This window comes from Lycorma delicatula, chromosome 4 (assembly GCF_047948215.1).
Source record: "Lycorma delicatula isolate Av1 chromosome 4, ASM4794821v1, whole genome shotgun sequence".
NCBI lineage: Eukaryota > Metazoa > Arthropoda > Insecta > Hemiptera > Fulgoridae > Lycorma > Lycorma delicatula.
Genome location: NC_134458.1, coordinates 197,312,123 through 197,328,584, shown reverse-complemented (window position 1 = coordinate 197,328,584; position 16,462 = coordinate 197,312,123). Strand labels below are relative to the sequence as shown.

Sequence of the window (16,462 nt, the reverse complement as noted above, 5' to 3'; positions counted from 1 at the left end):
ACAGTGGATGTTGCTACGTCCACATCCGTGGTTCTTCGGAACACGGCTACTCAGACGACGGAGGGTGGCTACAGACCAGGGATAGGTTGGTTGCCTGGAAGTTTTGATCTCCGACGAGCGCTTGAGAGCGGCCTGGGTGCCAATGAGTTAACGCAGCTCGTCATCCTTCGGGGGTGGCCGAAGGACGTTTTCGAGTCGTCAGGGTTGGTAGAGGATGTAAGTGTTCTACAGGGGACTCCCCAGGTCTGGATCTTTCATCAGGCGGCAGAAGTGGCCCATCAACTGCGGGGTCGCTTCCTAGGGTAGGTGCTTTGGACGGGGCAGCTGGTTCGTTGGGAAGGGCCAAATAATCGTTGGGAAGACTAGCACTGTTGATCTTACTGGGACTTGGATGCTGGTGGTGTGGGGTATGTATGTGGTCTCCAGCCTTGCTGCGGCCATTCCACGAATAGTGGAAAAAGATTCTTCGGTTTGCTTTTGAGGACCTGCCGGGTGGATGGGGCAGATCCTGCGCGATCTGGTAGAATAAGCACGGATATTTGGAAATACGCTCCTTATTCATCTCGAAATGCCATTAGTTGAGGGGCTACGGGAGGTCGTTCCCCTACGAGCAGGCCAGCGGGGCCGCCTACGGCCCCGGTTGTGATACAGGCGAAGAGAAAAACTTACCCGGATCTCCTCCGGACGGTCAAGAAGAATGTGTCGCCGGGGGAGGCAGGGATCCTTTCCGCCCGCAGGTTCAGGTTCAGGGGGAAGCCTTCCTCTTCACGGTGTGTGGAGTAGGGAACACGGCAGCCAAGCTTCGATAAGCGATAATGGAGAAGGTGGAGGGCATCACGGTATCAACCAGCGGTGGCGCCCGGCTGGTTCACCTTTCTGGTTAAAGACATTGACATCCTCACGACCGAGAAGGAACTGGTCGGTGATCTGCCTCGACTCTCTGGGGAGTCGGTGACCGTCGACGAGCTCTCCATGCGCCCGGCGTATGGGACCACGCAGGTGATGACAGTCGCTGTACTACCCATCTGGGAGGGTGCGTTGCTGACGGAAGGTCGCATCCGTATTGGATGGGTGGCCTGCCGAGTGACGCGGCGGTCCCAAGGAAAACGCTGTTTCGGTGCTGGAAAGTAAGGTACCATGCGGGGTCCTGCAGCGGGGCGGATAGGAGAGAACAATGCTTTATTGTGGCACCAGCGAAGGATTGCAAGAAATATGCTAGGTGTCCCTCTTGCATTACGTGGGGACATTTGCTCGAGGATCGTGGCTGCAGGACCTCGTCAAACCCATGAGGGTCGTTCACCTGCGGAAGGGGAATTGAGCTGTGCGGCGTGAGGTTTGGCTGCTGCTACGCCTGGCTTTTAGGTAGTTCTGGTGGGACAGCCCTGACCGGGAGTGGTGGGATGCTCCGGCGTCTCACTCTCGATGATCGGGCAGGGATTCCTTCCGGAGCTTCTCAGGGGAAAGTTAAGACCGTAGTCCTGGTGGGGGATGTCTTCGGGATTTCCTCATTTCAGACGTGGCAAAAATAAAGATTCCCGGCTGTCTGAATGGAGCCTTGGGAACGGCATAGCCGGGTCCAAGATTACTCCCTTAATGCTTAAATACGGGTCTGGTTGTCGGGGCGGGGTAAAAAAGGAGAAAAAAGCCTAGCAAAAAGTAAACATAAAAAACAATATAAACAAAAATAAAACAATAAACATAAACAAAGCTTAAGCACAAAAACAGTGCGACAGTCAGTGCGTAAATGGCATTTCTCCCCCACCAGAAAAAAACGGTCAACGCAAAAACAAAAAATAAGAACAAATGACTATAATATATTTAACCGGCGACATAGAATGATCTCACTCTTTTTTCCAATTTTGGAAAAACTTTAATAAACTTTTTCCCCCTAAAGGTAGAACCTGTCTACCAAGTTAGAAGACACGTACATACGCACAAACGTCCGTTTGACAAAAATAGATTTTTTGTCCCTGGGAGTAAAGTAATAACAGATTATATACATTAATTTAAATTATTTATTTTTTTAAATTGTTTAATGTCAATAAGCGTAGATCGCTATGGCCGGGAAAGTAAAAATTATACCACTCGTTTAAAAAATGTTGATATAACCTAAGAACAATTTTACGGTAAGACCGATTGTAATTAAAATTAAATGAAATCAACGACCTATATTCCGAAATCATCACAAAATATTTCATAAAAATCAATTAATTCAGTTTACCGATCCGAAGCGAAACGAAAAAAGAATTAGAATTATTATCCCCTATCCCTGAATAAAATTTTTCCAAATACATATACAAAAAGGCATTCAAAACGGCATTGAACAAAGTTCAAAAACGAGAAAAAATAAGAAATTGATCTCTCACCTCTTTACGAGGGTTTGAATAAGACCAAAAATCATCAAAATTGCGTTAAGGACCAAAGGGACATTAATTATGTGAAAATATGTATCAACTCTTTTAGTAAAATTTTGAGGTACGGGATTTATGAGATCCATATCAATCTCCTCGATCGATCGTGTCCATTACAGAAATCATCCGGCCAAATTTCATGCAAATCGTATCATTCAGTCTCAAAATATCGACCAAAAACAGGCCAACATTCATACGAAATTTCCGAAACAAAAAATTCCGAAATTTTTCAGTGCTAAAATTGTTTTTTTTTGTTAGCGGGAGTCATGAAACGTCAAGATCTGCAAAAAATTTCGACTTGAAAAATTTTCCCGTTTAGTATGTAGTATAGCGTATAGCTAAACAGTAGAACTATATAGACGTGAGGGAGGGGATATATACACACGCATATATATATATATATATATATATATAATAACAATTTGTAATTATTTCAATACGAATAATAAAAACAAACAAATGGTGTTACCTGTTGTTTAGCTAACTGGAACCATGTTTTTAATATAACAGGTAACCTCCATTTGTGATAATTTGAAGTCGTTTTGACACTGATGAAGATTTCATGCAGACGTGTACCAGGTGGTTTAGCGGTGGCAGTCAGACGTGCCTCTGGGGCAGTAGGGGCTGCAACGTCTTCCTCACGCCACGATTGAGGCGCACGCTCGTGCCACCCCTCAACCTGTAAAAACAAAATAATAAGACATGTAATAAATATGATAATAATGATAATAAATAAATGTCCAGCCCACGCTCACACATTCGCAGATTCACACAACACAGGCCAAATATCATACATATTATAATCGCATAGAAATATAAATCGCCAAAAAATATTATCAAATACTTAATTAAGAATTCTACGCGTAAAAATATTAAACAACAGTCCACTAAAAACACAAAAAGATTTTTAATTAAGATCAAGCTTATGCGACTAGTTTTATTCTTATAATATTTAATGCAATTAACGAGGCCATATTTTTTTTAATATTTCACTCGACATTATAAAAAATGAATATAATATGCCTTAATATTCGGGAGACCGAATAAGTCCAAACTCCATCATAAAATATCTAAATGACATTAATTATGTAAATTAATGACTTACTATACGAGTAAAATTTTGAGATACGAGATCTAAAAGGTAGTATCTCGCCGCTTCCTTGATCAATTACGACTAAATTTTAATGCCATCAGTGTCCCGTATACAGAAATCGTCTACAAATTTTATCCACACCGATCGATCAGTTTGTAGATAGATATTAAACAAAAAACAAGCCGAAATACATACATAAATACACCGCATAGATAACCAGCCTGAAAAATAAAGCGATTATCACAGAAAAAACTCTATTTATAAATTAAATGATTTCGAAATACAATAGACTGAAATTAAGGTAATATAATTTAACTTTTTTGGGGTTTTTTTCTATTTATTTCAGTCATGAAAGAATGCCAACTAAAGATAATGAAAACACTTTGCAGGTTGGAGAATCATAAATAAAAGAACAGATGTAATAGGCGGGACATTTTCTTACACTGAAATATATATATATATATATATTTTTTTTTTTTTAGTAAAACGACCGCTGTTGTAGACCTGAACCCGTAGACTATAACGTACGTTTAAAGCAGGTGCAGTTATGAAAAACCTTTTGTAAAATTACTGACTGCCTAACCGTCTGAGACTACTCTACTCTAGGACTGACGACCTAGACTACCTGCAGAGATGGACTTTCCGTTCCGTCCTATACCTCTCCCTTTCTTCCTATATCATTAACAAGTATTTATTATCTATAAAAGTAATCAGACCTCCAACGCTTTGTATAACAAAACGAAACAAAAATGTGAAATATGATTTAAACGGTTCTTCCCTTTCATTTATACAAAATCTTGACTAAATTTTGAACCCTTAATTAAAAAAAAAAATTAAATGAAACTCGATTAATTCTTCCTAATACAAATAGAAACTAAAGATCTAATTATTTTAGTAATATTTCATGAAAAATAAATATTCTAAAGACAACTTACTTTTCCTTTTAACTATTGAATAGTATAAACAAAATAGTAAATCAAATATAAAAAATTATTCTATACTTTTATAACTGAAATTTATAGCCTATTATTATAAATCTGAAGAACGGGTGTTTCGTATCGATATTAACATATCATCATCGCAAGCACTGAATAATAATATTGAAAAATAATTGAATGCGTTCATACCGTTTACAGCTGTTAGAGGCTTTGATGGCTACAGATTACGCTATACGTGCAGACTTGACGATCGAAATGTAGAAGCATGAAGATAACGACTTTCTTGATAGTATTGTTTTTAGTGAACGGTCAATATTTCATCTTATTAGAAAAGTTAACACACAACGTCCGTATTTGGGCGTCAGAAATTCCCCATGAACTATTACAGTGCGAAAGGGACTCCCGAGTCAGAAAGAAACTTGTTCGCAGCCTCCTTTCATTAATTGCGTTGTTTCGAACGATCTTGTCTGTTTTGTGAAGAGTGTAGTTCGTGATGAGCAGCAGAGTGAATGGAATGCTACCGTCAGTAATAAACTTCGTCCGATTAAGGAGACCGTGTCATCCTGGAGTTCTTCATTAGGAATAGTCGTCGTGAGGAGGTTATTATTTGCCGTCTGCGTGAGTGGACACAACAGACTCACTCATACCTGATATCTGATGCACCCATTTGCGCTTGCTGCAAGTATTGGACTGTCTGTTATGCGGCACTGCGTCGGAAATTTAAATTTGTGCCTAACATTATACATATTTTAGGTAAAGATACGACTATGTTATCAAATGTCATAAGAGTTGTTAAGGTCGTACATCACGATTCAAAAATTTAATTATTCGTACAATCGTTTGTCTACTTTTGCCGTTTGGCGTACTTCGAATGCGTTTGTTTATTAATTTAGTGTAGCTTTTAGGTCAACCTTTTAAATTTAATTGCTATCATATAAATATCGTGTTCGGGCGCTAATGACACTTCGTTTTGCAGCCGGTAAAAAAAAAATAAATAAAAAACGAGTTAGAAGATTCCCATGAACTCTTACAACGCGAAAGAATCTCCCCAAAATTAAATGTCTTTTGCGCGATATCCCGACAGCACGGGCCGTTTTTTTTTCTGAAGCAAGCCTAACAGGATTTGCTTATTTAAATGTGCTGCGTACACGGCTCTTTACTCGACTGCAAGACGGACCAGAGAATTTTATTTGGCGACAAGATGATGCGCCTCCTCACTGACATCACAACTCTGTACAGGATCGGTTGAGCGACGTTTTCCCCAACCGCTGGATCGGTCGACATAGACCCGATGACAGAGCTTGTTTGCCGTAGCTTTCAAGGTCACCCGACTGAGCACCACTGATTTATTCTTCTTTGGAATTTTATAAAGGATCTTATGTATGCGCTTCCGCTACTTACTAATCTACTCGATTTGAGACCTAGCATTGAAGCAATCCTGTAGCTTCCATTACTCCAGATATGCCGGTTAAAATACGGAATGAACTCTCCTATCGGTCGGAAGTTCGCCGCTGGATAATAGACGTTCACATTGAACACCTACAGGGTAAACTACAAGAGTTACTCTTTAATTTTATTTGCGATTCATTACTGTAAGTCAAAGTTAAGAAATATTAAATAGCTTTAAATTCTACTTTGTGCACCCTGTATTAGAACCTTCCAGCTTTTAAATAACCCGTATTTGTCTGAGGCAGTCGGAGTAAACTATAGGAGATTGATGATAGAACTTTTCTCGAAACACTCTTTTTTACGCCTCGATGCAAGTACAGCATCGAAGAACAAATGAAACAAATCGAGTTTGAGTAACGATGTTTCATTAGCATTTTACTCAAAGAGTAAAACAGTTTTTTTTTTTACATAATTTTTACTCGTATACATTCATACTTTAACGTTGAACGTTAAAAGTATGAATGTATACGAGGAATGTAGTTCCTCGTATAAATCGAAAGTATGAATGTATTTCCCTCCTAAGCAGTAATTTATCGAGGATTTAAACCGTCTGCAGCCAGAGTTGTAAAGAGTAATGCGGCTCTTTGCGATGTTTTTATTTAATGTTTTTTCCATTGTTTCACATTCATACTAAAGTTTTGCCAAACGTAACAAAAATACAACACGTTTCCTCAAGTCAGTTCCATAAATAACTTTAACTTTCTATTAAACGATTACGGCCGGTTTCTCTAATATACATCCGGTTCCTCTAATGAAGGTACTATTTGCAGGGCTGATTATTGTCGGCGATTCAGAGGGTTTCGCATGCCGATAAACAATATCGTAGTCGGTTCGGCGAATAACATTTAACCGCTTCACTTTTCCCCACCGCTTCGCTTTCCGTAATAAGCCTGACACGATATGCTAGTTGCACTTCAAAACATTTATATTATTTCAGAGAGTAACTGTTACGGCACACATCGTTCTGTAACATACAGCATATCAAGGCTAACATACATCGTGGTCCACAAACTGCCTAATAACTGATTTTTTAATCGTAGTTTTCTTTCAATATAGACCACTACTTCTGGTTATCGGTCATTTTTTAGTAGTAATTATAGTTGTCGGCAATTAAATCGGTAACTTCGTTTTCATAAAATAAAAAAGAAAGTATGTATAGAAATTAAAAATAAACATTAAAAAAAAGACGAAGTGTTATGCGAAAAGAAAACTTTACTAATAATATAAATCGACCTCGACTTTTTTTATTCTGTTTAATTTCAAACTCGTTAGAAGAGACGTAACGAGTAATAGAGTTGTAGGGTTTACCGTCAAAATTACGGATCAAAAAATTGATCTTTAAAAAGTCGAATAAAAAAATAAAATTAATTAAATCAAATAGCTCGATATACAGGCCGTAAAATGGATTACTAACTAATTATATACAGTAATATAAAAGTTGTATACATTAAAAAAATAAGCCTTAAAAAAAGGAATTACGGATTCGAAATACCTGATCAGGTTATTTATACATTATCGATGTATTAAAATCTTTTTTGAAGTAAAAAACAACGAAGAGCAACATATTCAAGCCCACAAAATGCAGCTCTTACCAAATTAACCATCATAAGAAAAATGTCTTATCGATAACAATAATATATAAATAACAAGAGTCAAGCGAGTGAAACCGAACAAGGTGTAGATTAAGATCCTTTCTTTAATTAACAAAGAACTACGAAAAAAATATATACATATATTTTATCGCTGGACGCTGATTGGCTCATACCATCGATAATTTATTAAAAAATACATCCTATCAATCGTCAAGAACCTAACAATATGTCAATCAAATTAATTAAGTTCATAGTAAAATCAAAATTATCTATAAAAAAATTATTAATTTAACAACTGCATGCATGAGTGTGTGTTGTGTTATATGTGTGTCTCTCTGTGTGTGTGTGTGTGTCTGTCTGTGTGTGTCTATAATGATAATCGACAAAATCAATTTAATTCTGTTTTTTAATACAAGGTGTACATCGATAGTGTAAAAAAAGCGTCATTCATCGTGTGAGGTCACTTATTTTTTTTTATCTCCTTAAAATAATCTTAATTTCTTTATCACAAAAGTTATAAAACTCTATTTATCATTTTTGTTCAACCTCATCTTCATCAGTATTAAATCGACAAGGTTACCACCTATGTCACAAAAATAATCGAGCTATCCGAAATTGTAATCCTGTTTTTTTATTTTTATAAATTTAATCGGGTAGATATACGGTGACAGATTTTTATTCGATAAAAGCTATTCATTAATAATGTTTAAAAATGTATATACGTCTACATACACACACACACAAGTCACACCAATCCTTATGTGAACTGTGTCGTCTACATTTTTAACAGATTTTTTACCGTATTTTTAAATACAAAAATACATTTTAAAAAAGTAGAAATTTCCTATTCAAACAGTAAATTAACAAAAGTTTTTTTGGTTTATAACAAAGAAAATCAACACTAGTAATCAGATCTTTGTTTACAGTCAGTAAATTTCAACCAAGCCCAAAATACACAATAATTTAATAAAATAATATTTCCACGCATTTACGTATTATCTTTATTTTAAATTACTAAAAAGTATAAAATTTACTTCCCGTCTAGTATGAAATATAGTGGTGGGAAATTTAAAAAATGACCCGTTGGGACATATATTTTTTAAATTAAGGGTCCATAAAACACCGAAATTCAGCAAAAAAAAAAACCACTTATAAACACGAGTACGTGTATAGAAGCGATGTTAAGTCGATTTCACGTAACATCTCAGGATCGGGTTCACTTAGAAGCTTGAAATTTCTACATAATTATATAGGAAACAGATTCGATTAATTTTTTTTTTAAATTGTCAAAAGGGTGGAAAAATATGAGGTAGGTGATATTATATTTAGATGAAAACGCTATAAGGATAAATTTTTTCTTACCTGATAATTATATTTTAAACTAGTAATATACAATAAACAATTTTTCAAAAACTATCCCTTCCCTCTAATAATTCAAATATATGAATTTTAATCGACGATAGGTTTTACTTAATTATGATAATTATCTCCAGAAATTACGTTTTAGAGATGTTTAATCTAATTTTGTCGAATTTTTCAAAAGCGTTAGGAAAGTTAAGGGAATTCATTAACGCTTCATATCTCCAAACTGCGTTAACGTAAAAACCTTTAAATTTGGTAAAAATTCACCGGCCTCCGTGGCGCGAGTGGTAGCGTGTCGGCCTTTCATCCGGAGGTCCCAGGTTCGAATCCCGGTCAGGCATGGCATTTTCACACGCTGCAAATCATTCAGCTCATCCTCTGAAGCAATACCTAACGGTGGTCCCGAAGGTAAAAAAATTTGGTAAAATTACTGGCATATCGATTTCCATTTAGGATCGATACAAATTCCATCGATTAAGAGGTAAAATGTATAATTTGAAAATAACGTTAAATTAACGATCTAGATTTTCGTTAAAGGAATAAAGAATATATCTACAGGATAAGAGAAACAGTAAAATATTATAAAACCGTTACTTTACTTAATATACTGATAATTTTAATAGCAATAAGTAGAACATTAAAATAATATCAGCAGACTTTAACATTTAATTTGTCGAATTACTTGACGTTCCTAAAATTATCCTATCGGATTTATTTAAAATTACCATAACTGTACTCGAGCCATTTCCATTTTCTTTATAAAATGCTTTCTGATTTTCGAGAGGCGATGAATACTCTCTTTGAAATTTTAAAATGACATTTTTATTATTAAAAAAAACATATTTTAAATATTAATACTTGAACATTTTCAACCAAAATTTATTCCTGAATTTATAAATAAGAAAAACTCTACATCCAGGTGGACCAGTCACAGTTGTACATTTCGAAACAACATTTTACGACAGTAATAGCAAATCTATGTAATTTTTTTTTCTAATTACACTGTAAACCGGATGAAAGAGTTAGTATCGAAGAAAGAAAATACATTTTATAAAATTTACAAATAATACGTCTTTTGGAGACGAAATATAGAATATTCTACAGCTAATTACAAAATTAATGGAAGATATTATGAAACGATAAGATATGAAAACGAATATTAAAAAACTAAAGACAGTAAACAATAAGCTAATGAACGTCTCAAAAGAAGAAGGAAGAATTGAACGCGTAAAGCGATACAAATATTTATGAACTACACACAGCGTATCGCGAGGTTCTCCCGGGACTTTCGTAACCTATTCTACTCGTGAAAATATTGGAAAAAGTTCATATATAAGTATCTGCGCTAAAACGCTTCGTTTGCGAGTTCCGGCTAGCGAAAACTTTCGCTCGGATTTCAGCTAGCTCGGTGAAATGAGGCCGTATTGAAGTTTTAACGACGTTAATTAAGAGACAGAATTAGCGATTTCATATTGTTTTTCACCTGAGAAATCGGAAAAAACAGGTCCCAGAACCGTAAATGCAGTAGCTTTTGATAAATCTGGGGGTGAAAACCAATAAATCGGGGTAAAACCTTTGTTTTTATGTTTGACGTAGAATAATTTTGTTAAACGGGTTATAAACGCGTAAAAGATTTAAATAAAACTTGTAAAGAATTTAATTCTGAACAAAACAATAATATTTTCGACGATCCAAAAAGAAATAGCAACTACAACTCAAAGGTTTAGCTGGAAGTACAGAAGAACGGAAAAGAAAACGGTAGAAGGGAATCGATGAAGAAAACGAAATAATTCATAAGCTTTATCGGCAACATAAAACAGCTTAGCGACTAATGAATTTATATAAAAACCAAAAGCACCTTATTCATAGATTATAAAATTAATAGGAAAATTTATCGTAAAAACTGCAGTAGCGGACTAGGAATAAAAACAAAACAAAACAAAAATGTAATTTCATTTAAGACAACTTATTTTCGATAAATGTTATTCGGTTAATTTCATATTAAATTATTTTCTATTTTTCTTTTTAAATTAACAATCTTAATAAAGAAGGAATACTCAATCGACCGATATATATATTTAAATATGTTCACACATTAAACAATCAAACGCACATATTTAGGGTTTTATTTTTATTTTGTGAAGACAGTTTTTTTCTGTTTCAACAATGAGTTTATTTCAGAAATTATAAGCGGGCGACTTTTAAACCAAAAACGTTTTAAAGATATTTTTATTTGCACGCCGTCCGTTACTTAGTAGTGAAATGCTATAACGTAAAGTTACTCGATTTAATTTAATCTCTGAATGCGAAAATTCAAGAAAATTTGTGGAAAGACTTAGGCTAACAAAAATAATAATTCTTTTTATTCGATTGAGCCTCGGTTCGCTCACGGTAAGGACTTTTTTTAACTTATTATTTATTTTTTTACAAAGATACAAGTTACTCCCCTATGCGTTTCATGCGAGCGAGTTCAAATCCAAACGTCTTACGATTTTGGGCTTTTTTGGACACCTTTGTTCAGTCGATTGCAATCAAAAGAGGAGGTGGACCAATTATATGTTACAACAGTCCTAAATCCAAAATTTCAACATCGTATGGCTAATCGTTTTTTAGTTATGCGAGGTACCTACGTACGTACAAACGTCACGCCGAAACTAGTCAAAATGGATTCAGGGATGGTCAAAATGGATTATTTCCGTTGAAATCTAAAAACTGAAATTTTTCACGATCACAATACTTCCTTTATTTCGTACAAGGAAGTAAAAATTGAATCGATAAGTTAAAAGTTAGTAATCTAAATTTCTAATCAGGACTACAAATATTTTTAAAAATCATCAAAAATAACTAAAAAATTATTCGATTTTGCGTTAAAAAAATTAAACCCAATTTTTAATTATATGTAATTAACATTTAATTAAAGGTAATAATTTAATTTGTTTTTTTATATTAAAGAAAATTTATTCCTATTACATTTTTCATTAAATTAAGAAATTTGTTTTAAAAATTAAAAAAAAAACGTGATTGTATTAAACGGATTATTAAGTTGTAACTCCTTAGTAATTTATTTTTTATTATACATATTAAAATGAAGTTTAACTGTAAGTTGCTTACCGTAAGCTAATTTTAATAATTATCAGGGTTTTAATTAGACACGAATATTTTTAAATAATAAACCTAAAATTAATTTTACGAGTATAATAATCAAATTAAAATTCAAAAAACGATGGGTTACCGGCTTTTTAATTGGCATAATAAAATTAATATCGCTTTAATTTAAAAAAAAAACACAAATGCTCAAAAGTAATTAAAACCGTGGAAATATATCGAAAAAACTCTTAACGTTAGGAATAGGGATTAATATAAGCTAGAACGCTTATCCGATAAGCTTTAAAAAAACTACACCGACGACGGTGTTAATTTTAAAAGAAATACTGCGATACTATAAATAAGGATAATTTTTACTTCCTTGTACGAAGTAAAGGAAGTATTGTAATCGCGAAAAATTTCGGTTTTCAGATTTCAACGGAAATATCCATTTTGGCCATCCCTGAATTCATTTTGACTAGTTTCGGCGTGACGTCTCTACGTATGTAGGTATCTCGCATAATTCAAAAACGATTAGCTGCAGGATGTTGAAATTTTGGATTTAGGACTGTTGTAACATCTAGTTGTGCAACTTCCCCTTTGATTGCAATCGACTGGATCAAAAGTGTCCAAAAAAGCCCAAAAGTCCAAAATCCAAATTTTTTGAATTATGGACTTTTTCTTAATTGCAGTAATAAGCCTTCATTGAGAGATTTTCAACGATATCATAAGTGGTATTTGTTTTCATCGGTTCCAGAGTTATAGCCAAATGAAATTTTAATTAATGAAATATTTGAATCTTACAAGGAAAAGGCACATCGGTTCGAATCCGACTTCATTGCCGATTTTTTTTTAAATTTAAATATATTGATTTATTTATTAATAATTATTAACCTCTGTAAAAAAAATCAGAAGTTATTAGTAAAATAAAATTTTATGTAGTTTTAAAAATGCGTTATATAATTTAATAGGAGTACAAGGAAATCAGGTGGTGTCCACATCAATGTTTTAGTACCGCATTCATAAATACATTTAAGATAGAATCGGTTTTAAAAATTTAGTTTAAAACTATACGATAAAATACTAAATATCCTAATTTTGTAATTTTTTGTAAATATCTTAATTTTTTTTTGTATATCCTATTTTTTGTAAATTAATTTATACGAAATACTTTGCGTCGCATTTTATGTAAGTTAAATTTTAAGGTTAAAAAATCGTTTAATAATATAAAAGCGATGGAATAAAACGCATAACAAATATGCAGATAATGAAAACGCATATTAATGATTTAAATGCTACAAAAAAGAAGCTTTTTTTCAGAGACTCTGCTGTCGGCTGATAAGGAAGCTTCATATAGTATTTTTTTTTACGCGAAAAAGAAACGATCGATAAATTTGAAGAGATGCGGCACGATGAATATCGTAGTTTACTAGGAAAAAATCTAAGTAGTTCGGCGCAAGAAAACAAAAACCAGAAAACAAAACTAACAATAATTAAACTAATCTGTAGGTTTCGGAATTTCATAGCCGAATTTTTACATACGACTTACTGTATATAATTTACATATTTATCGTTAATTAGACGAGGTAAGCGAGCGTATATCAATATAAACTAACCGAACATAACCTACGTTCGCTTCGCTCGCGTATGTCGTCTAATTAACGTTAAATATACAAATTATATACTACTTATTAACAGCAAAAGTGTTATTTAAACTAAATACAATAATGGTAATTATTGCTATTTTACAACGATTTCATTTCTGATCTATTTTTGGCTGTGAAATTAGAAAAAGTACCAAATAAGTTTTATTTAAAATCTTCGTTAATATATAATCGCACCGTATTTATTTTTAAACAAATTAGAGCAATTTATTATACGATTAAAGAACATTAATAACGATCTACTTCCAACATCACTTTGAACAGTTTCGTTCAATATTTTTAAATAAAAATATTATGAAATATTGACGCACCATTATTTTTATTTCCATTTGAGGCAGAGGAAGTAAAAACATCGATACCCAGGAGGTTAGTGTATTTTAAATACAAAGTTCGAGTATTGATGAAATTCCTGCCGGAATAGTACTATAAAAGAAATCGTAGCTGCCGATTTACTTAACGAACCTTTCAACAACGTAGTTATTTCCCATCCGCCTTAAAACTTCCGTTGTCATTCCTTTTATTCCTTAAGAAAAGTAATTTCATTATTTTATAAAGCGTTTAGAAGAATTATGAAAAATAAAGGCTTTTAACATTTCTTGAAAAGCGTTAACGTATTACCGGCTTTCAGTATTTTTTTTTAAATTTTACAGACAGCCATTTATTAGCTTTTAGATAACAAAAAAACTCCATTTTCATTTTTTTGCGATCTTACTAAAGCGTTTATTTAGTTTTTCACTTTTACCGATAAAAAAATTTAGTAGCTATAGTACGAGAGGAACTGTTCGCAATCGATTAAAGTTAAACCTTACATCATAAAAGTAATTGAAATTTCAACTTTTGATAACAATATACATGTAAAATTTAGGTCCTCGCTTCAAGATGTACGAGTAGAACGCGGAGTGCTTCAGGGAAACGTTCCGACCTTTTGGTTTCTTATTCCTTATTGATGACCAACCTCAAAATACTGTTGATACCTTCTTCGCAGACGACACGACTACAATCATATCTCAACTAATTATTTAAAAGGAATTGAAAATTTTACTTTAACAGTACAAAAATTATTCACTATACGGGCTGTAACCGTCCAATTTTAAATGTAAATTAAACCTTCGAGTTGTGCTTCTAAGATAGACGTAATGTAACCGATCGCGACGGCATAATTCCTATTAATGATAAATAATATTTCTGTTGTCCGTACAGCAAACTTTCTGGGCGTTTTTGATGACCAGAAATTTTGATTTCGGATTAATTAATCGATTTTGTTTGCGATACAATAAAACTGTACTTGAAGCTCCTTAATAAAACGCTAAACTTGTAATCGTCGTTAAATAATTATTACACTCACGTCTTCAATAAAATATCATCTCTCGGTACTCCAAAAAATCAGTACGAGTTTTCAAATGTGCTGTAAGAGAATCCTTTGGGGCCCGTTAGTTTTGAATCTTTTCGATCGCCCGTATTTAAAAAATTATCGAATATATACAGTTTAAATACTGTTTCATAAATTTTGTATTTCTTTTAAAATTATTTTCAGAAATTACAGTTTTGTTTTTAAAAAGAATGCTTACTAAGTACAGAAAGAAAAATACAATTTTCTGTCTATCCTTCGTTCGTTTTGCTTCGATGAAAAACCGATATTTAAAAGCTTCTATTCACTTTTTGTCAGCTGTATTTACATTAATTTTTTGAACCTGTTTTATCCTATACATCCCAGGTTAAATGACATAAGAAACCACCGACTTTCCTCCTCGATTCGGGTCTTAAAAATTACAGAAGAGCTTTTTTTTATTAGAAATCTTTCGTTATCCGTAACTCGAAAACAAAGCGTTTCTAGACCTAAGTTAATATGAACTTTTTTCATTATTTTCACCAGTAGAATACGTCCTGAAAGTTTCTCCCTTTTTCACGAAACATCCTGTATATTTTAATTTATCCCTGTTTATATTGATAAATGCGCAATCTGAAAAAAAAAACAGTCGCTTACTATTAAAAGATAATAAAATCAACCTCTACCGAACCGGATAACAGAACCGTTAATACAACGCATCTAGCGTAACGTATAACTCGACACGATACTTCGGCTTACGAGAATGAGCCTTATTTTGCTCCACTGCCATTTTGAATAAATTACCGAACAATTTTAAAAAATCCCACAATTTATTTAACGTATAATAAAAAGAATTATTTTACAGAAACAATATTACCCTATCGAAGAATGTTTTAAATACTAATTGAAAAAATTGAATTTCTATATATCATTCGACGCGTGTAATATTCAAGCATTCAAATAATTTTCAAAACGAATTCATAAAAATAATTTTAATCCTTTTTCTCCTAAATTGTGAGTTATTTTGTAGTTATTTTTTTATATCCAATATCTTCATATATTTACGTTAAAATTATTTCATCTGTTTCTATTTCAAATAATTTATATGGGGGGGCTTTAAATCATCTATTTTTTTTATTTTATAATTAATTACATGTACTCCTAATGTGATCTTTATAGTACTCGTATATTATACTGTAAGATCAAAATAAAAAGAATCATTTACTTTAACGCTAAATAATTATAACCGTTTAAAACAATAATTAAACACTGTAGTTCATAGAAAATTACTCTACTTGCAACTGTTAGTGAGAATAAATCGTGTTTTTTTTTAATTCTAACAGACGATGTTCAAAATATAATACAGCATGAGGAGACAATTCGCTGATGTTTTTTGTTCTAGGAGTCTGAAAATTGCTAACAACCGACTACTTTGACGCACCTTTGCTTTTTCTGCTTAGCCTCCGCAACCACCGTCAGGATTCCTTCAGAGGACGAACGAGGATGATATATATGAAGTGTAGTCTTGTATAGTTTCAGGTC

The 16,462-nt window shown here is 33.4% G+C and overlaps 1 protein-coding gene across 1 annotated transcript in view; it reads right to left on the bottom strand.

Moving 5' to 3' along the window:
- Positions 1 to 16,462, bottom strand: part of fng (Fringe glycosyltransferase) — a 334,450-nt gene that overhangs the window by 316,117 nt on the left and 1,871 nt on the right. The window contains exon 2 of the mRNA XM_075364957.1: positions 2,881 to 3,090. Coding sequence (XP_075221072.1) covers positions 2,881 to 3,090 — 210 coding nt within the window. The remainder of the gene's footprint in view (positions 1 to 2,880; positions 3,091 to 16,462) is intronic.